General features: G+C 44.1%; 1 protein-coding gene across 3 annotated transcripts in view; it reads left to right on the top strand.

The window, feature by feature from the left end:
* Positions 1–21856, top strand: part of NETO1 (neuropilin and tolloid like 1) — a 156041-nt gene that overhangs the window by 96469 nt on the left and 37716 nt on the right. For all 3 annotated transcript variants that reach the window (XM_068234674.1, XM_068234676.1, XM_068234675.1), the window contains exons 5-7: positions 805–846; positions 4466–4593; positions 9765–9993. In XM_068234674.1, coding sequence (XP_068090775.1) covers positions 805–846; positions 4466–4593; positions 9765–9993 — 399 coding nt within the window. The remainder of the gene's footprint in view (positions 1–804; positions 847–4465; positions 4594–9764; positions 9994–21856) is intronic.

Here is a 21856-nt window from a genome sequence, read left to right on the forward strand (position 1 = left end):
CAGAACTCTGACGCCGGCTGGCGTGATGACTCATAGCCGGTCGCAATCCATGGAAGTGGGAAGCAGACCTGATGACTTTGTGCCGAAGTCGCCCTGTAACCAGAGGCGGAATCAGGAGCAGGAAAGGAGACAGGAGGACGTCGGGGACCTTGTAGCCTACGGTGGGCTGGAGGAATCCCCAAGTAAGTGTCAATTCTGTTTTTATCACTTGCTCAGGGTCCCTTTAAGGTGACTATACACTATTCAAACAGTTTTAGAACACATAAACTATCCATATCTTATGGATATCAATCTTTTACCCATCCACTCTGCGCCATTAGATATATGACCTCACCACTGCAATTGTAAAGTTTTCTCCCCCCCCCCTCCACCCTTCCCTCATTCCTTGTACTTCCCAGTGGGATTGATCCATCAAAGAACTGTCATTTTATTGGAATCAAATCTAATATCTAATATACCTCCAGTCTCATAATGATAAGAATCTGCTGAGCTGCAGTGCTGGCCACAATTATATGATCTTTCAGCATTTTAGAAAGGGGTTACATAGTTTAAGAATTTATTTGGAACAGCTACATCAAAATAGAAATTGTGTGAGTAATGTCACAGACCCTATTTAATTGTACTGATAATGAAAACTCCAGGAGTCCAGGTAGAGGTTTAAAAAAGGTACAATAAGTTATTGTTATGTATAGAAGTATAGGGTATAATGTATGTGTACAGAAGTCTGCATTGTTTTATATACCATTTTTACAGCGTTAACACTCTCAATTCTTAATTCTCTGTATTCTTTTTTTTGCAAAATAGATCCAGATTTTAAAGATCTTGGAGTTCTTAAACCTTTACCTGGTAAGTAGACAGTTTTGTCTTTTCAATTTATGACTAGTCTTGAGCGAACATTGTCGTGATTTATCTACTGACTGTTAGCCTGACCTGGTTGATGTATGTCGATTTGCTTGGATCAGGATTCACATCCACCAGGTTTCATCCAAGTGAATCTTGAATATTTTTATTCAGAAGTAGATTTTTTTTTTTCAGAAGAGAACTATCCAAGCACACATTGCTGACATCTTAAAATCCTGGCCTCTGATATTCTGCAGATTATCGCCGACCTCTGAAAGGATCATAAAATGTGATGCCTGACTAGCATGCTAATACAATGTACTATTATTTTCAGTTTTTATTTCACATTGACATTGTACAGCACTTGACAGAGTACGTTGAATAATTCACATTAACACTGACCTCAGAATGCTAATGCTAATGCTCACTTCAATGGCGTAAAATAAGTATGTACACAAGATGTCCTTTCTTCCCCGGTAGCATGCTTGTTTTAAATGGTGTATCTGTTTTACTATTAAGTTGTTGTAAATATTGTTTCCTATCTTATAGTAAATGATTGCAAACCTCACATGGGTTCATTTTAATTAGGGCTCTTTTTTCACTCTTGGACTTTGCTGCTTTTGCAAATCATCAGTAATCCACAAAATGCAAGGGCACCAAACTAGTCATTAAATTGTGGTGCCGGTTTCCACTTATGTGATTTAATTGCACCTCAAATGCAAACTTAGTGCATTTTGCCTGCATTTGCATTTGCTTAAAGTCAATGAGAAGACAATTGCATATCAAATGTGGTGCTTTGCATTTTTTTGTGATTTGTAATTCTCTTTTCTAACCAATCATTAGAACAATGCAAACACAATCATCATTGAAGGTGTGTACCTGGCTTTAATCTGTTGTTTGAAGGGTTGGGGATTCTACCGAAAGCAGAAGAAGAGACTGCATTCTAAGATGCATACACATATCCAATTTTGATTGTCCAATCTCTGATCAATTTTACTACCTCTTTGTAGTATGAGGACCAACATACTCTGAATATTATGAACAGACTGTGTAGGTAAGCTCTTATACTACATGGAAGTAGTTGTATAGGGTGACCAAATGAGACACCCTGGAGAAAAAACACAGAGACAACAGGAGCCCCAATAGCGTAACAAGTAATGGCAAGGACAGTTAAAATTGTGGTGAAGAGTGGTACTCACAAACGGAGGTTGCAGACAGGGAACGAACCATTGGAGGCAGGTGGAGCTCAGCGACCTCGACTCCACTCAGGTGACCAGATACACTGGATACTGGTCACACTCCTGGCAGAGAACTCCAAAATGGTTGTGATGGTGAGGGTACACCTAACCAAAATAAATCACCCCTCCCAAAGGAGTGTGGGTAGCACAAGGGGGAAGAGGCACCCAAATGATACAACTATGTTAAAACAGCTGAAATGGAAAAAAGGTTGAGGTGGCTTACTTCAATGTTGACAAATTGGTATATGGAATAAACAAATTGTATTAAGCACTAGGCAATGCGTTTCGTGTGGCCATTCCCACTTCCGGGTTGATTTATTACTGGCACTGTATTTGGTCTGAGGAAGTGGGCACACTGGGCAGGGACCCACGAAACGTGTTGCCTAGTGTTTAATAAGATGTGTTTATTCCATATACGAATTTGTCATCGTTAAGGTAAGCCACCTCAACCTTTTTCCATTTTAGCTGTTTTTAACACAGTTTTATCAATATTTGGGCGCCTCTTCCCAACTACATAAAAGTAGTAAAATTGGCCAATCAAAATTGTATGTGCATACCAGGCTTTAGGGTGCTGTATGCTTGTTATTTTGAATGGTATAGAATTTAAGCCTGGTACACATCTTCAATCTTGAGTGGCAATCACTGACCAATTTTACCACCTCCATTTAGTATAGAGTTTACCTATACAATCTGTTCATGGTATTCAAAATCTACTGACCCTTTTACTACATGGAGGTGGTAAAATTGGCCAATCAAAATTGAAGGTGTGTACCAGGTTTTAGTAAACTCATAAGAAGTCAAAACAACCTCTTAACACTTCACTTACTGAATTCCTTTTCAGGCCGGTAGTTTGGACATCTGCTGCCTGATCTATCTTTCTGTCTGTCTGTCTATCTGTCTATCATTCGAGCTCAGAAGTTTCCATACACTTCAAATTCATTGTTTAAAATGTACTTTATAACTTGTTCACAGATTTTATATTAACAAATATACAATTTGTATATGATTTAACAAATTTACTTTGCAGAAAAAATTACATAAAAAGTTGTTTTCTTCCACCAATGTTTACTGATAAATTATTTCCCTTTTTATTGACAGCTCCAGTTGATTACAGGTTTACATACACTTTGTTAATATTTGGTAACATTGCCTTTGAATTCTGTAACTTCAGTTAAAAGTTCTTGTCTGGTTAGCCTTTCACAAGCTTTTTACAATAATGCTGGAATTGTGGCTCATTCCTCCTGACAGAAATGCTGTTGTTACCAGGACAGGTTTGTAGGCTTCCTTGTTTACACACCGTTTGTCAGTTCTGTCCATACTTTTTCAATTTTTTGAGATCAGGGCTTTATGATGGCAAACCCAGTACCTTGACTTTAGAGGATGCCTTAGCCCAAAAGCAAATTGAACCACTTTATCCACCACTACAATATATCTACGTCCTCTGTGACTTCATCTAAGCCACAAGTCAGTAGATATATATGTCTTTTAGCAGAAGCAGTGCTGTGCAGGATTTGGCTTGCTCCTGTGCACATTTCTGGCACTATCTGATGCAGCACTAATTGGTGAACGGGAATATATGTTTCCTGATATAATGAGATTCATTTTTACCATTAAAAATAATTTTATTTTCTCAGTTCATAGTGAAAAATACACTCTGTAGCATTATTTCAGAAGCAAGTATCCTCCCCTAAGTTGTGATAGGAACATAATCTAAGTTTTGTGATAAGCGGTAAGAATAGCCAAACAAAAATTGTGTTTTTTATCTACAGTAGCACTTTTTATTTTTAAACTGGAATTGGTAAAATTGAAAAATAATGTGTTTTTTTTCAATTTTTTTCCTAGTTTTCCCATTAAAATTCATAGAAAACAAAATTATTCGAGGAAAAAAATTGCATACAATGAAAGCCTAGTTTGTCTTGAAAAAATGATATGTATTTCATTTCTGTGTCATAATAGGGATAAAGTCATTTCTGATTAAATAAGAACATAGTTAAACTGTTAAAACTGCTCTGGTCCATAAGTGGGAAACAAGGTCTGGATACGAAGTGGTTAAAAAACGGGGGGGAGGACGGAGAAGGCAAGTGTAGTGGGCTCTCCTCATGCCCACTGCTCCCCCCGTTCTCCTCCTGTGTCCTCTGTTACTCTGTAACAACCCTCCAAAGCTACTTCCTGGTTGGGAAGGTCAGTAAAGACTGCGCAGGCGCTGCTCGGTGACGCGTGTCCTTGATCGCGCAGCTGGGAGTGCTCTGCACATGTGCGCTATGTCACAACTACAGAGCGCTCCACTCTATCCATTTATCAATCTACTATATATCTATTTATCAATTTGGCTTATCAGTGGTGGAGACATATTTATTTTTAATTCTTTTTCTTTAAATTCCATTTAGTTTGTGAATTTGAAATGGGAGGATCAGAAGGCATTGTAGAATCTGTGCAAATCCTTAAGGAAGGAAAGGCTTCTGCAGAAGAGGCGGTTGATTGTAAATGGTATATTCGAGCACCACCAAGATCCAAGGTCAGTTATTTTATATTCTTATATATTTTCATTTGGGTCAACTGGCAGATCTGACTAGCAGAGCAAATAGTATGGCATTTTAACACAGCAAATACTGAATTAAGGATAGGAAAGGCTGAGTGAGCTAAACCTTTACTGTTTCCCAGTAATGCTAACGAGGAACAGCTCGTATTTCCTTTTCAAGTATCAGTTAAAGCCTCCAGGTAAGGGCCCTCATTGGGTATAAAGCCACAATTTGTATTTTAGTATGACAGCTTCTTGCATGGATTCTTTTTTTATTGTTACCGTACAGTGGGATGCGAAGGTTTGGGCAACCTTGTTAATCATCATGATTTTCCTTTATAAATCGTTGGTTGTTACGATTAGAGATGAGCCGAAATTTTCGAAATTTCGAACTGCTTTTATTACGAATGCGAAATTTAACATTACAACCCAAATTCGTAATTAATTTTCAAATCGTAATTTACAATTTCGTAATCGAAATTTCACTCCCGTAATGACGAATTTCGTGTCTCCAACCGAAATTCTACTTTTTCAGGTTTGTAAGGGTTTCTATCCCTCTAGATGTCTAAAATGAATAGCACAGCCAGCCGCCACTCCTCCTCCTCCTCCTCCTCCTCCTCCTCCTCCTCCTCCTCCTCCTCCTTCTCTCTCTCTCTCTCTCTCTCTCTCTCTCTCTCTCTCTCTCTCTCTCCAGAGATCTGTAGTATTTCAAAACCATACTCACATTCATGACATGTCCAGGGATCAAACCCAGGCCAACCACATGGAAGACAGCTATGCTCACCACCATACCACCAAACACACACTAAATAGACTGCTAACCTAAATCTTACTTGTAGACAGTCATATGAGACACATGCTGGGTGCAGGGCTTTGTGATTGGACCATGGACCATGCGATAGAGTGAGGTGCAAAAATGAAATCATGCCTAGCAGAGGATGGTTTCACAATGCTAAATGCTAGGCTGGCTGTGGTGCAATTGGTTAGTGCGTCTGGCTGGTAACAGCAAGGTTACAGGTTCGATTCCATCCAGGCATGTCTTTTCCTTTTGCGTTCAACAGTTGTCCAAACAGAGCCAACAGAGCCCCAGATAGCCATGTAGAGTTAGGTCACAGCTAGCCTGGCTGTGGTGCAATTGGTTAGTGTGTCTGGCTGGTAACAGCAAGGTTACAGGTTCGATTCCATCCAGGCATGTCTTTTCCTTTTGAGTTCAACAGTTGTCCAAACACCGAGCACAAAGTTTTGCATGCGTAAAGTTTTACGCACGCAAAATACCCCATGGGGTTCAATGGCGCAGCGCGCGCACGCAAAAGGAAAAGACATGCCTGGATGGAATCAAACCTGTAACCTTGCTGTTACCAGCCAGACACACTAACCAATTGCACCACAGCCAGGCTAGCTGTGACCTAACTCTACATGGCTATCTGGGGCTCTGTTGGCTCTGTTTGGACAACTGTTGAACGCAAAAGGAAAAGACATGCCTGGATGGAATCGAACCTGTAACCTTGCTGTTACCAGCCAGACACACTAACCAATTGCACCACAGCCAGGCTAGCTGTGACCTAACTCTACATGGCTATCTGGGGCTCTGTTGGCTCTGTTTGGACAACTGTTGAACGCAAAAGGAAAAGACATGCCTGGATGGAATCGAACCTGTAACCTTGCTGTTACCAGCCAGACACACTAACCAATTGCACCACAGCCAGGCTAGCTGTGACCTAACTCTACATGGCTATCTGGGGCTCTGTTGGCTCTGTTTGGACAACTGTTGAACGCAAAAGGAAAAGACATGCCTGGATGGAATCGAACCTGTAACCTTGCTGTTACCAGCCAGACACACTAACCAATTGCACCACAGCCAGGCTAGCTGTGACCTAACTCTACATGGCTATCTGGGGCTCTGTTGGCTCTGTTTGGACAACTGTTGAACGCAAAAGGAAAAGACATGCCTGGATGGAATCGAACCTGTAACCTTGCTGTTACCAGCCAGACACACTAACCAATTGCACCACAGCCAGCCTAGCATTTAGCACTGTGAAACCATCCTCTGCTAGGCATGATTTCATTTTTGCACCTCACTCTATCGCATGGTCCAATCACAAAGCCCTGCACCCAGCATGTGTCTCATATGACTGTCTACAAGTAAGATTTAGGTTAGCAGTCTATTTAGTGTGTGTTTGGTGGTATGGTGGTGAGCATAGCTGTCTTCCATGTGGTTGGCCTGGGTTTGATCCCTGGACATGTCATGAATGTGAGTATGGTTTTGAAATACTACAGATCTCTGGAGAGAGAGAGAGAGAGAGAGAGAGAGAGAGAGAGAGAGAGAGAGGGAGGAGGAGGAGGAGGAGGAGGAGGAGGTTGGTTGTTTATTCATTTTAGGCATCTAGAGGGATAGAAACCTTTGCAAACTTTAAAATACTAAATTTCGTAATCGTAATTACGAAAATTTGCGTAATTTGCGAAAATTACGAAATTTCGATTACTGCTAAAATCGTAATTGTAGTAATTTCGCGAAATTTCGGAAATTCGTAATTAGGTCATTACGCTCATCTCTAGTTACGATAAAAAATGTCAGTTAAATACATCCTATAGATCCTATAGACACACACAGTGATATTTGAGAAGTGAAATTAAGTTTATTGGATGTACAGAATGTGTGCAATATTTGTTTAAATAAAATTAGGCAGGTGCATAAATTTGGGCACCACAAAAAAGAAATAAAATCAATATTAAGTAGATTCTCCTTTTGCAGAAATTACAGCCTCTAAACGCTTCCTGTAGGTTCCAATGAGTCTGGTTTCTGGTTGAAGGTACTTTGGACCATTCCTCTTTACAAAACATCTCTAGTTCATTCAGGTTTAATGGCTTCCGAGCATGGACAACTCTCTTTAACTCACACCACATATTTTCAATTATATTCAAGTCTGGGGACTGAGATGGCCATTCCAGAACATTGTACTTGTTCCTCTGTATGAATGCCTTGGTGGATTTTTAAAACAGTGTTTAGGGTTGTTGTCCCTGGCGCAGCTTCAGCTTTGTCACTGATTCTGCTGATACTGAGTGGAATCCATGTGTCCTTCAACTTTGACTAGATTCCCAGTCCCTGCACTTGCCACAAAGCCCCACAACATGATGGAACCACCACCATATTTTACTGTAGGTAGCAGATGTTTTTCTTGGAATGCTGTGTTCTTTTTCCTCCATGCATAACACCCCTTGTTATGCCCAAATAATTAAATTTTAGTTTCATCAGTCCACAGCACCTTATTCCAAAATGAAGCTGGTTTGTCCAAATGTGCTTTAGCATACCTCAAGCAGCTCTGTTTGTGCTGTGAGCAGAGAAAAGGCTTCCTCTGCATCATTCTCACATACAGCATCTGCTTGGGTACAGTGTGCGCCGAGTGGTTGAACGATGCACAGTGACTCCATCTGCAGCAAGATGATGTTGTAGGTCTTTGGTGCTGGTCTGTGGATTGACTCTGACTGTTCTCACCATTCGTCGTTTCGGTCTATCCGAGATTTTTCTTGGTCTGCCACTTCAAACCTTAACTTGAACTGAGCCTGTGGTCTTTCATTTCCTCAATATGTGCTTAACTGTGGAAACAGACAGCTGAAATCTCTGAGACAGCTTTCTGTATCCTTCCCCTAAACTATGACAGTGAACAATCTTTGTCTTCAGGTCATTTGAGAGTTGTTTTGAGACCTCAATGTTGCTACTCTTCAGAGAAAATTAAAACAGGAGGGAAACTTACAATTGACTCCCTTAAAGGTAACCTTAACTGAGAGGACTATAGATGTTTCCTTTTAAACAATACCAGTTGCTTGTCAGTCCTGCTGATCTCTTTGTATGTAGTAGTGGCTGAATCACACACCTGAAACAAGCATGCACTAATCCAGTCTGACTTCAGTCAGAGCACCTGATCTTCATGCTTGTTGAGGGGCTGTGGCTAAAAGTATTAGAGACACAGGATCAGCAGGAGAGTCAGGCGACTGGTATTCTTTTAAAAGGAAAAATCCATAGCCTTTTCAATTTAGGTTTCCTTTCAATACTCTTTCTCATAAATTGGATTCACCTGTGTATGTAGGTCAGGGGTCACTGAGCTTACCAAGCTAATTTGAGTTCCAATAATTAGTTCTAAAGGTTTTGGAATCAATAAAATGACAATAGTACCCAAATTTATGCACCTGTCTAATTTTATTTAAACAATTATTGCGCACTAAAAAGTACTTCTTATTTGTGTATGTTTGCACATATTTTAAATTTTACAATTTTTGCATTCCAGCGGATCTGTAGCTGCACTGTTTGCATATTCAGCAGTGATGCACTGTGGGACACCTCAGGGCTCACTACAATCTGAATAATCACAAATACCTTCTGTTTTAAGAAGGCAAACATCTGATTTTCATATCATCTTAGCAATGAGGCTTTTTGGTCTCTTTCAGCCCCTTACACAGTCCTAGAAGTTGTGTTTCACCACAAGCTTGCTGTGCAATCTGTAACTCTTGATATACTGCGGAAAGCTATTACACATCTCAATGATCCGTAAGAGAGCAATCACAAAAATGGATGCTATGGGATGCAAATAGAAACATCTGCCCAACAGACCTAACACTGTTTACCCTCATTGACTTATTTTTAAAATGAAAGATGAAGTGTATATATAGTATATATACAGTATGTATATATATATATATATATATATATATATATATATATATATATATATCCAAACTACTCATACTTCCTTATTTTGGTACTAAATATATTTACTTGACAGCTTACCCTCTGAAAAGTCTCTCCTGGTCCAACCAATCAGAGGGCCGAACAGTTTACTCCTGGACATAGCACTATGTATGTGATAATGTCCAAACATTAAAGCAAAGAAGATTCTGTGTTTCAAAGACAATAGATGTTATCTATTTATTTAATGATATAGCATTCATCTGTGCAAATTCTAAGAAAGACATATTTGAGACATTCCCTGGAACCATTTCTCCTGAAAGTATTAAACTCCCTCTATTCATAAATAATGAAAGGGATGTGCAATTTAATAAATGGTTTGCTTTGAATAGCAGATAATTGAAGTACTTACTGATTGAACTGTGAATGCTCAATCAATGTATAATAGTCATGATGTGCTCACAAAAAGTACTTTCTTTCTTTTCAGATATACTTGCGTTTTTTGGACTACGAAATGCAAAATTCAAATGAATGTAAAAGAAACTTTGTGGCTGTATATGATGGGAGTAGCTCAGTGGAAGATCTGAAAGCTAAATTTTGCAGCACCGTTGCTAATGATGTGATGCTGCGTACAGGACTTGGAGTAATCCGCATGTGGGCAGATGAAGGCAGCCGTACAAGCCGCTTCCAGATGCTCTTCACATCTTTCCAAGAACGTAAGGAAAACTATGCTTTGTGATCAATTCATGTACCGCTAAGGGTGTTTATTGTACCTTAAGATATTACGCTTCTAAATGGAATCCTTCCCAGTCAAATTGAAATGGGATATGTTATTCTGTTCCTTCTAGCTGGAAGGTTCCATTGTTTTCATTGCACCTCTTTATTGGGATCATTTTCTTCATTTAAAGTTTTGCACACAGCTTAACCTGAACTGTTGGTTTGATAATATATTATAGCATACCATATTCAGTAAGATAGTGGATATCACAAGGGGGATGTGTATAGTTCAGTAACAAATCGCCTATCAACTGCAGGTAGATCCATGATTTCAGCTTACATTGGACTATTGCATCCTGCACATCATGTTTTTGTTCTTAGAATAACGTAACCCTTTCAAATCCTTGGCATTTTCCAGTAGAGGTCCAATGCCCGACATAGCCGAACGTAGAAAAACATGGCCGTTGCTAGGGGTTTCCAAAATCTGACACATCGATCGGCACCGCCCCCCTGCTCCTCCACTGTGCCACATAATTTAGATGCTATGTGGGTGCATTTGGACTCACTGGTAGGGGCGCTGTTGCCGGATCCAGTCTATCAGCCTATTTAGATCAAAGTTAACCCCCTGCAAGCTTTGTTAGAGTGTACAATCACATGGGTAACCCGGACAAAGGATTGGAAAGGGTTAATGAATAAAATTAACAATGGCCAAAACACAGACATACCAAAACATTAAAACCACTGACAGTGGCAGTAAGTTGCATTATTTATCCCATATATTAAGCCAGGGTTGCCAACCGTATTTGTAATTATTCAGGGACAAATAACTGACAGGAAGATATCAGTTACACATATTGCAAATAGGAAAATATGAATGATATGCACATAATATTAGCAGGGGTATATCTGTGACCAACAGATATTGCCAGGCCTTCTGGCATCCTCTCACATCCCAAAACTTATTTATAAGCTTATTTGCTCCCCCCAAATTGGTCTTTTGCTGTAAAGTCAGGCAAGGCATACACTATTTGTTCTGTAATAGATTAGGTAAACAAATTATATTATTAATGGTCATATGCATATAATGCTGGCTTGCATGCAAATTTAATACAAGTTGTATCCAGCGTAAATTTAGGCAAATCACATGTACCATATTTTTCAAAATATAAGACGCAATTTTTCTCCACAAAAAATGGGGAGAAAAAGTCCTTGCTTCTTATAGTCCAAAGACAGGGAATCCCAGACATAAGATCGCTCGCTGATACAAACCGCTGACTTACCGCAATGCAGGAATTCCCTGGCTTGTTCCCCAACAGTCTCCTCCCCTCCCTGAGTAACATTAAATAGCGGCATCGTTGCTCACCTTCCAAGTGATTCCAGTGATGTGTGGTCCTCCGCCCCCGGCTGGCCTTCTCCGTATCTGGCTGGTCTCCTATGCTCCCGGCTCGTCTTCTCTCGCTCCCTGTATAAGATGGAATAGTGGCAGAGTGGCTCACTTCACCCGGCGCTTCCAGCGCTGGTGATCTGCACACATCTCCTCTTCCATGGGGCTTCCCCTAGTGAAGGCTAGTGAGGAGATGTCTGCAGATCGCTGGCGCTTAAATTGGTGAGCCGCATTGCCGCGATTTCATCTTATACTGGGAGCGGAGAAGACCAGTCGGGAGTGGAGGAGACCAGCCGGGGGCAGAGGCCCACCCAGTGCTAGAATCGCTTGGAAGGTGAGCAACACTGCTGCTATTTAATGTTACACAGGGAGCAGTGGAGACATGGGGGGCAGGGGGTACGGGGAGAGACACTGGAAGACCAGGAGGAGACACGGGGACAAGGAGGAGACACAAGGGGACCAGGAGGGGACACAGGGGGACCAGGAAGGGACACAGGGGGACGAGGAGGAGACACGGGGACAAGGAGGGGACACTGGTTCAGGAGGGGAAAAGGAGGGGACACAGGGGCCAGGAGAGGACACAGGGGAACCAAGAGGAGACACAGGGGGACAAGGAGGGGGCAAAGGGGGACCAGGAGGAGACACAGGGTGACAAGGAGGGGATACAGGGGGACAAGGAGGGGACACAGTGGGACAAGGAGGCGACACAGGGGGATATTAGGGGGCGAAGGAGGACACAGTGGGACACACTGGGGAAAGATGGGGGCACACAGGGGAAGCAAAGGAGGGCAGAAAGGGACACAAGTCACACACATTGGGGAAGAACATCTACAAGATGCTCCTGGAACATGGATGCACCAGGTTTAGTATATATTTGTTCCCTAGCTTTTGCCCTCTAAACCTAGGTGCGTCTTATATTCTGGAGCGTCTTATATTCCCAAAAATATGGCATTAATATATATGTAATGTATATGAAATTTCATCAACACCCTTCACCACTACCCCCAACCCTTGTCCCAGTTTGGGCCCAGAAAAATATGGTCGCTGTATTTAAATAGAGATGGCCTGAACCTCCGATTTTTGGTTCGTGGACCGCGAACGCGAACTTCCGAAAAAGTTCGGTTCGCGCAAACTTTCGCAAACTGCAATAGATAGGGAGGCCAACTTTGAAAACTAGAAACACTTATGCTGGCCACAAAAGTGATGGAAAAGATGTTTCAAGGGGTCTAACACCTGGAGGGAGGCTACGATAACGGTGCACTGATGCGCCGTTTAGGTCGCATCATGTACAGTATAGCAGGTGCGATGTTATCATGCGTGCACAAAGCTACTTAAGGGGCACTAAGTTCAGATAAGGCACACTACCTCAGATAAGGCACACTAACCTCAGATAAGGCACACTAACCTCAGATAAGGCACACTAACTCAGATAAGGCACACTAACCTCAGATAAGGCACACTAACCTCAGATAAGGCACACTAACCGCAGTGCAGCCAGAAAAATTAGGCAGGCATGTACACGCACCAGAAAAAATAGTATAGCGACCGCTGCTAGCAGCAGCCTTAAAAATTCAGGAATCCACCTGGAGTCCTGGACCCTGTTGGTGGTGGCGGAGAAGGCAGTCAAGCCACCTGCTGGCAGAGGTGCTGTGTGAGGAGCAACTTAGTCTTGGGGCAGGCAGTCACACGGCGTGCAGGCAGAGATGCTGTGTGTGGGGACTGACTTCGGGCGGGCAGTAGCCCTCTGGGATCCATACCTCATTCATTTTGATAAAGGTGGGGTACTGAACACTTTTTTGACTTAGGCAACTTCTCTTCTCAGTGACAATGCCTCCAGCTGCTCTGAAGGTCCTTTCTGACAGGACGCTTGAGGCAGGGCAAGACAGAAGTTGGATGGCAAATTGGGACAGCTCTGGCCACAGGTCAAGCCTGCACACCCAGTAGTCCAAGGGTTCATCGCTGCTCACAGTGTCTACATCCACACTTAAGGCCAGGTAGTCGGCTACCTGCCGGTCCAGGCATTGGTGGAGGGTGGATCCAGAATGGCTAAGGCGAGGTGTTGGACTAAAGAATGTCCGCATGTCCGACATCACCATGAGATCGCTGGAGCATTGTAACGATCGGTGAGGCACAGAGAGGATCTGATTACCGGTGATCTGCAGTATCACTGGGAATACAGATGTATACCAGATTATAAGTGACCTGCAGTATCACCGATAATCCGATATACCAGCTAACCTCTGTTCACCTGTGTAGAGTGTAGTGTTTAGGTGTAACAGTAACACTTTGAGGACAAGGCCCCAGTGCAGTCAGGAGTACTGCTCAGATTCCTTCCGCAGACCCGGACTCTCCAAGACGGGAGGAGTCGGGCTAACAGCAGGAAGGATTGTCTGAAAGTAACCCTCAGGAGGAAGGGTCGCTAACAGAGCGAGGAACCGCATCTAACGGTAAGGTCGGTTCTCGAGGTCGGACAAGCCAGGTCGTACACACACGGACAGATACAGTACCAGATCAGGAGACAAAGGCGGCGTCTAAGTACAGGCAGGGTTCGGCAACGGGGTATCAGATATATCGAGGTACAAAATCAGGAGGCAGAAGCAGAGTCTAGGGACGAGCTGGGGTTCGGCAACAGAGTATCAGAAATATCGAGGTGCCTGATCAGAGTTCAGGAGGATAGTCAGGCAAGCAGGAAGTCATAACAGATAATCACAATCAAACTAGTACTTTAAGCTATCAACAGAATCTAGCTAAGTGTAGGATTACAGCTCCAGCTGGTCCCGGCACACTTGCGGATCTGACTACGGATCTGGGTGCTCCCACGTAGGTGATCGCAATGCCAGACACCAGGGGAATGACCAGCTAGAAGTATATATACACATGTACCTCTCCAGCACCTCCCACAGTGCTGGACCAATTAGTAGTGGAGCCAGAGTCAGCTGACCAGCCTGGTCAGCTGACTACTTCTGGCTGTCATATAAACCCTGCGTGAGTGCGCGCGCGCGTCACTCTAAATCTAGAGGGACTACGTGTCCCAGCCACACCAGCCCCGCTCTGTGGTACCTCCGCAGCGGGGGCATGCGCTCTAACCGCCGCGTCCGACGCGGCGGTTTCTCCGCGCTCCGTTGAGCCCTGCACAGAGACAGCCGCCTCATACTGTGTGGTGCCACTATGCGCGGAAAGAGCCGCCTGCCGCTGGCTCATGGCGGCGGCTCTTCCGCGTTTTCTCACAAGCATCCTGTCCTTGCCTGCGTGGACATGAGAGAAGGATTACTGGCAGTGGTACCTTTATTGCGTTGTGCTGTGACATCACCCTTAAACGCATTGTAAAGCATAGTTGCCAGCTTGTTTTGCAAGTGCTGCATCCTTTCTGCCTTCATGTGATTTGGAAACATCTACGCCACTTTGTGCCTATACTTTGTGCCTATACCGAAGGTCTAGTAGTGTGGCCACCCAGTACAGCTCATTCCCCTTGAGTTTTTTTTTATGCGGGGGTCCCTCAACAGGCTGGATAGCATGAAAGACGCCATCTGCACAAAGTTGGATCCAGTACTATCCATCTCCTCTTGCTCTTCCTCAGTGACGTTAGGTAAGTACTCCTCCTCCCCCCAGCCACAAGCAATACCACGGGAACATTGAACAGCACAAACCCCCTGCTATGCCTGCTTCGGTTGTTCTTCTGCCGCCGCCTCCTCCTCCTCCTCCAAAGAAACACCTTCCTCATCATCTGAGTCTGACTCTTCTTCCCCACACAACTCTTCCTCCTCCTCCTCATCCCCCCTCTGTGATGCTGCAGGTGTTGAGGAAACTTCTGGTTCTGCTGAGAATTGATCCCACAATGCTTCCTCCTGTAACTGTTCCTGTTCATGCTCCTCCACAGCTTGATCCACCACTCTATGCACGGCACGCTCCAGGAAGTAAGCGTACGGGATCAAGTCGCTAATGGCGCCATTTACTGTGACCAGGTTGGTCACCTCCTCAAACGGCCGCATAAGCCTGCATGCATTTTGCATCAGTGTCCAGTTGTTGGGCCAGAAAATCCCCATCTCCCCAGAGTGCGTCCTTCTACTGTAGTTGTAGAGGTACTGGGTGACGGCTTTCTCCTGTTCTAGCAGGCGAGAGAACATAAGGAGGGTCGAATTCCAGCGAGTCGGGCTATCGCAAATCAGGCATCTCACCGGCAACTTGTTTCTCCGCTGAATATTGGCAAAGTGTGCCATGGCCGTGTAAGACCGCTTGAAATGCCCACACAACCTCCTGGCCTGCTTCAGGATGTCTTTGTAACGATTGCGGAATTATTTCCGTGGTCAGCGCACAAGATGCGCGCTGACACTGCGGAAATCCTCCACAAGCGTGTAATTTGAGAGAACCCAGCTATGGTGCTATGCACCTGTAGAGGGAGATTCCCACCGGCAGATGGAGCTGTGGAGTGCAGACGAACACAGCCTCTGCACAGCCACAGATGCCAGATGGGAATTGTACGAGTTGAAGCAATGCAGGGCTGGATAGCCCTAAAAGAGAGAGAGCATAGAGACAGAATGAATGTGTGTCCACCAATCTAGTCGCCACCCTGCGACGGTGAACACACATCAGCAGAAAAAAAGTATGAACACAATCGCAAGACTGGTGATTGCCAACAGTGACACAAGACCGAGCAGGACAGAGCACGAGAGTAGCAAGAAAGGCACAGCAAGCAACAACAATCAGAACATCAAGGAAAATAACAAACGCTAGCTAAATGCAAACACCGCACTCATTCGCAACAGCGAACGCGTTTAAGACACGATCACCACACGTTAGGCGCCCAGTGATAAGCGTGCCACCCTAACTAACCAATGAAATACAAACATGAAATAGAGAACGTGAACGCTTGTTAAACGGTTACCTCACCAAGCCTACAGCAAGCGTTCGTACCAGACAAGACAGACAGATGGGGCTACCAGTAGCAACCGCTGCTCTGGCTAGCACCCCTAAGGCAGAATACAGAAGGAACCACCTCTGCTACCGCTAGAGCGGATGCGATCCAGACAGACAAACAGATGGGGCTACCAGTAGCAACTGCTGCTCTGGTTAGCACCCCTAAGGCAGAATACGGAAGGAAGCACTGCCACTACCACTAGGACGAATGCAATCCAGACAGATGGAGCAGCCAGTAGCAACCGCAGCTCTGGCCTACACTCCCAGTCAGAGTACAGAACGATTTCCTGTCGACCGCCGCTGGCGACAAGACAATCGAGAAAGAGAGGCAGAACAAGGCAATACAGATAATACAACCTGACTGCACTAGAAGGGATGCCTAGTGCAGTCCCAAGGAATTACTCTAAGATAATCTTAGCAAACGATAGCAAGGCTGATACTCCAGGAGAGTTTGCAGGAACAAACCATCATGACCAGCAAGGAATTTAGGGAGCAAAAGGTATTTATACTGCAAGCCATAAAAGGAGCCAGCTAAGCAATTTGCATGACAAGTATATGCAAATTCCTCACCAGCAGAGCAACTCTGAAACTTGCAAAGTGAAGACAGGTCTCTTTTCCAGAGACCTGCAACACTCAGACCTAAAGGATGGACAAACAGCTGTCTGCCCGTGCAGACAGCTGAGCAGATCATTACAGTCTGCTAAGCCTGGGTACTTTGACACAAATCTTTGAATGACTAGATTCAGCACATGTGCCATGCAGGGTACATGTGTCAGCTTTCCCAAATTCAAAGCGGAAATGAGAATTCTGCCGTTGTCACACACCATGTTGCCGATCTCCAGCTGGTGCGGGGTCAGCCACTGATCCACCTGTTTTTTAAGAGCAGCCAGGAGAGCTGCTCAAGTGTGACTATCCGCTTTGAGGCAAGACATGTCTAAGATGGCGTGACACCGTCGTGCCTTGCATGCAGCATAGGCCCTGGGGAGCTGGGGCTTTGTAGCTGGAGAGGAGATCGCAGCATCAGCAGAGTTGAACTGCCACTCAGCCAAGGAGGAGGAGGATGACGACAGCGAAGAGGATGTAGCAGGAGGAGAGGAGGTGGCAGGAGGCCTGCCTGCAAGCCGTGGAGGTGTCACAAGTTGGTCCGCTGCACAGCCACGTACTCCCTGCTTGTTAGTGGTCACCAGGTTGACCCAATGGGCAGTGTAAATAATGTACCTGCCCTGACCGTGCTTGGCAGACCAGGCATCCGTGGTCAGGTGGACCCTTGACCAAACACTGTGTGCCAGAGATGACACCACTTGCCTCTCAACTTCATGGTACAGCTTGGGTATCACCTTTTTGGAGAAATAAATGCGGCCTGGTATCTTCCACTGCGGTGTCCCAATGGCCACAAATTTTCGGAAGGCCTGAGTCCACCAGCTGGTATGGTAACAGCTGGCGGGATAACAGTTCCGCCAAGCCAGCTGTGAGACGCCGGGCAAGGGGGTACTGGCAGACATTCTTTTTCCGCTCAAAGATTGCCCTCACAGACACCTTGGTGCTGCTGTGTGCAGAGGAGCAAGAACCGCTCAAGGTGAGAGGCGGAGTGGAGGAGGGAGGCTGTGATTGTGAAGGTGCAAGGGAGAAAGCTGCTGAAGAAGATGATGCACCTGACGGAAGAAGAGGAGAAGGATGGTGGCTTTGCTTTTGTGTGCTGCTTTTCTTCAGGTGGTCTTCCCATTGCAGTTTGTGCCTTTTCTGCATGTGCCTTTGTAAGGCAGTTGTCCCTACGTGGGTGTTGGCATTTCCACGGCTCAATTTTTGGAGGCAGAGAGAACAGATGGCATTGCTCTGATCTGAGGCAGACACATAAAAACATTTCCAAACCGCTGAGCCCCCCTGGGATGATGGCACTATGGTGGCATCAACAGCTGACGTTGAAGGGTATGTTGGCTGGCTTTGCATAGTTGGCGATACAGGGCACCGGACACTGGCACCAGCTGTTTCTGATGACGACCTCCTCCTGCTTCTTTCAGGAACTCGTCTCCTACTACTCCTCACTCGTTACGTCCATAGTGTCACCTAACTCAGACATATGAGGTGGTGTAACTTGCTTAGCGCCTTCATCTTGTTGTAACAGTAGTTGCTGTGAATCAGTTAATTCCCCACCAAATAACTCCTGCGATTGTCAAATGGAACAGATGTGGTGCTAGTAGTAGCGCTGGTGGCTGCGGAAGATGAGGTATTCTGTGTCAAATAGTCAACCACGTCCTGACAATCTTGGGAGTTGATGGGACGTGCCTTCTTCTGAGCACTGTACTTTGGTCCAGGGCCACACTAAATCACATCAGCACGACCTCAAACAGACCTGCCGGGTGGCCTTCCTCTGGGTCTTCCTCTGCCTCTACCTCTTTTGTCCATATCGAGGCGATGAAGTGAAAGGTATGCACTGACTTGACTAATACAATGTGCAGTCACACAGGTGCAGTTAACAGGTATGCACGGAGTGGTATATCACACTGCATGCACTCACGTAGGTAGGTGGGTGCACTGAACACAACAGGTAGGTATATGCAGTGATGGGTATTACAAATGTGCACCTGTCTCACACACACGTAACGTCAACAGGTACAGTGACTGGTGGTATTAAATATCACACTGTATGCGCTCACGTAGGTAGGTGGACAAACAGGTACTGGACAGGCACAGTGACACTGCGTGCGCTCACGTAGATAGGTGGGTAGGTGCACTGAAGTGAACAACAGGTATATGCAGTGATAGATGGGTATTATAATGTGCACCTTTCACACACAGAGAGGTACCGGACAGGCACAGTGACACTGCGTGCGCTCATGTAGGTAGGTGGGTGCACTGTGAACAACAGGTAGGCATATGCAGTGATAGGTATTATAATGTGCACATGTCACACACAGACAGGTACCGGACAGGCACAGTGACACTGCGTGCACTCACGTAGGTAGGTGGGTGCACTGTGAACAACAGGTAGGTATATGCAGTGATGGGTATTATAATGTGCACATGTCACACACAGACAGGTACCGGACAGACACAGTGACACTGCGTGCGCTCACATAGGTAGGTGGGTGCACTGAAGTGAACAACAGGTAGGTATATGCAGTGATGGGTATTATAATGCGCTCCAGGAGGGAGTGTAGCCTCATTGGCTACAATGTGCCTGCTGACTCTGATGTAGAGGGTCAAAGTTGACCCTAATGATGCACTATGGGGGCGAATCAAACTTCCGCAAACGTTCGCGGTTCTCCGCTGACGCGAACCACAGAAGTTCGCTGGGAACCGTTTGCTGGCAAACCGTTCGGGCCATCTCTATATTTAAAAGGCAGGTGCTGCTTGTCCATGAGCTCTTACCAATCTGTGTTTTGATAACTATGTGAGTCATCAGAATTTTGCTTGCAGCTTAATGACTTAGCATTGAAAATAAAATGACTAGGCCATGTCCTGTAATATGGATACAGATTCCTCTATCAGTCATTCACTTTCTATGCTGAATTGTGAGTAACTGTGCGTAACCTTCTAAAGAACTGCTTATTGTAGTTACTTATATGAAAACTGCTGAGTACATCTTTACCTGTAAAGGGTTGTTAATATATGACATGTGATTTTTCATCTTTTAGGCCCAAATTGCGCTGTTGTTCTGTTAATAAAGATGTGACAAAGCACGTTGTTAGTGCCACATCACATATTCTTGCCTGAATAGCTTTGTCAATGTTCAGGTGGTAAAAAAAAATCTATGCATTTCAATGAGGCTGCAGAAGAGCTTGAATTCAGCAGTAAGCATAAATCCCTTTACTCAGGAGGCAGACCTTTAATTACCTGCCAGCAATTGCAGTCTTTTTTATTCCTCTTTTCCACTGGTCATGCAGATCACATGATGTTTACAACATGTAAATTAGCAATGCTAAGATCGACATCTAGAGTAGAGATCGATACATTTTGCAGAATTTTATAAAGATTTAGGTATTTTATAATTTTTTTTTTTTTTTTTTTACAAATGTATCAAGTGTAAACCAGGCAGGATGAAGTGTAAACCAGGGTTTGCTTAATGCATTGGTTATATTAGTATTATTTACCTTTGTGCTACTTCCTGATACATGTGTTAATTGCACCATGTACACACAAAACCTTAATAATTATTATAAAATTAAAGTAAAGTAAGAGTAAATTGATTTTTTAGTGTCCAAGGAACATTTTCTTTATCATTCATTTACCTTGTAAATGTGCACAAAATAATAAGATCATCTGTTACCACTTCCCAAACAGAACTCATGCTGTATGATATCAGAATCTAACATTAGAACATTTCTATTTATTTGTTCTGTGGTTAGTTTATTTTTCGGTTGTTTTTTCTCCAGAAATTATTTTGTTCTTTGGTTTTACAGTTTATTTAATTTGACATTGATTTATTTTGTTTTGTACTTTTACCAAATCTTAATCATCTGTGTTCTGACATTTAAAATAATTTAATAGTCTTGTTCTTGTCTTTGTATTTTCAAATATAATAGCTTTGGAGGCCTGGTTGCATTTTGCTTGCTTATTTTATGAGTCTCAGTTACAAATGTACAAGCTGAAGAACAGTACATTGGCTGTATTAAGTCATAGTACCCAATCAAATTTAGGGGGCTATTTATAATGGAGCGTAACAAATGTTATTATGCTATTGAAAAAGTTGTGATTCGTTGTATCACCCATGCCATACATCATAACTCTCTGCATTATTAATTGTTCAACCTTAGGCTTCCTGCACACTGCATGCAATTCTGATTTCAATTTTTAATCGTTTTTTACATCTGATTCCGATTTTTTATCGTTACTGCATGCTGCATTTTTTCCTCCGTTTTTCTGTTGATTGCATTCAGGGAAAATCGGAATTGCAAATCAGAAACGGAATCAGAATAGCAAAACGGATTTGAAGTGTGCAGGGAGCCTTAAAGGTGTTAGATTTAAGTCTATAAGGCCACAGATATACGTTGGATTTATTGTGAGAGTACAGGAATTACAGGCATACCAGGGATAGTACAGGCAAAGATACCGGCCGGTATCCCTGGTATGCCTGCAATGCCTGTACTGTCACAATAAATCCTATGAGCAGAGCTGGTGCTCCATCTTTTTCATCTACAAAGCTACAATTGAACTGACTCCTCATGAGCACAACTCTATCAGGTGTGATATACAGGCCCTCCTATAGCCAGCATCTGGTGCCAACTTTTCTACATTCTACCAATTAGATAGATATACGTTGGATGTTATTTAAAGTGTACCCGAGCTAAAGCTCAGGTACAAAATTAGATTTTTGCCTAAAGAGAGGAAAGCCTCAGGATCCTATTGAGGCTTCCCTCAGTTCTCTGATGACGCCCCCCCCCCCCACTGTGTGGCCATGCAGTAGCCTCCATCAGTTCGGCCCCCTGATGCCCTCTCCATCAGTGCGGCCATGCAGCAGCCGCGCAAGCATGCCTGTGTATGCGCAGTAAGTCTGAGCCACTTGTTTACAACAGTGGAGAAGCGCAGCCCCAATGTGGAGAGGGGCGGCAGTGATTAATGGGCGG

Source organism: Hyperolius riggenbachi, chromosome 5, assembly GCF_040937935.1.
Source record: "Hyperolius riggenbachi isolate aHypRig1 chromosome 5, aHypRig1.pri, whole genome shotgun sequence".
Classification (NCBI taxonomy): Eukaryota; Metazoa; Chordata; class Amphibia; order Anura; family Hyperoliidae; genus Hyperolius; species Hyperolius riggenbachi.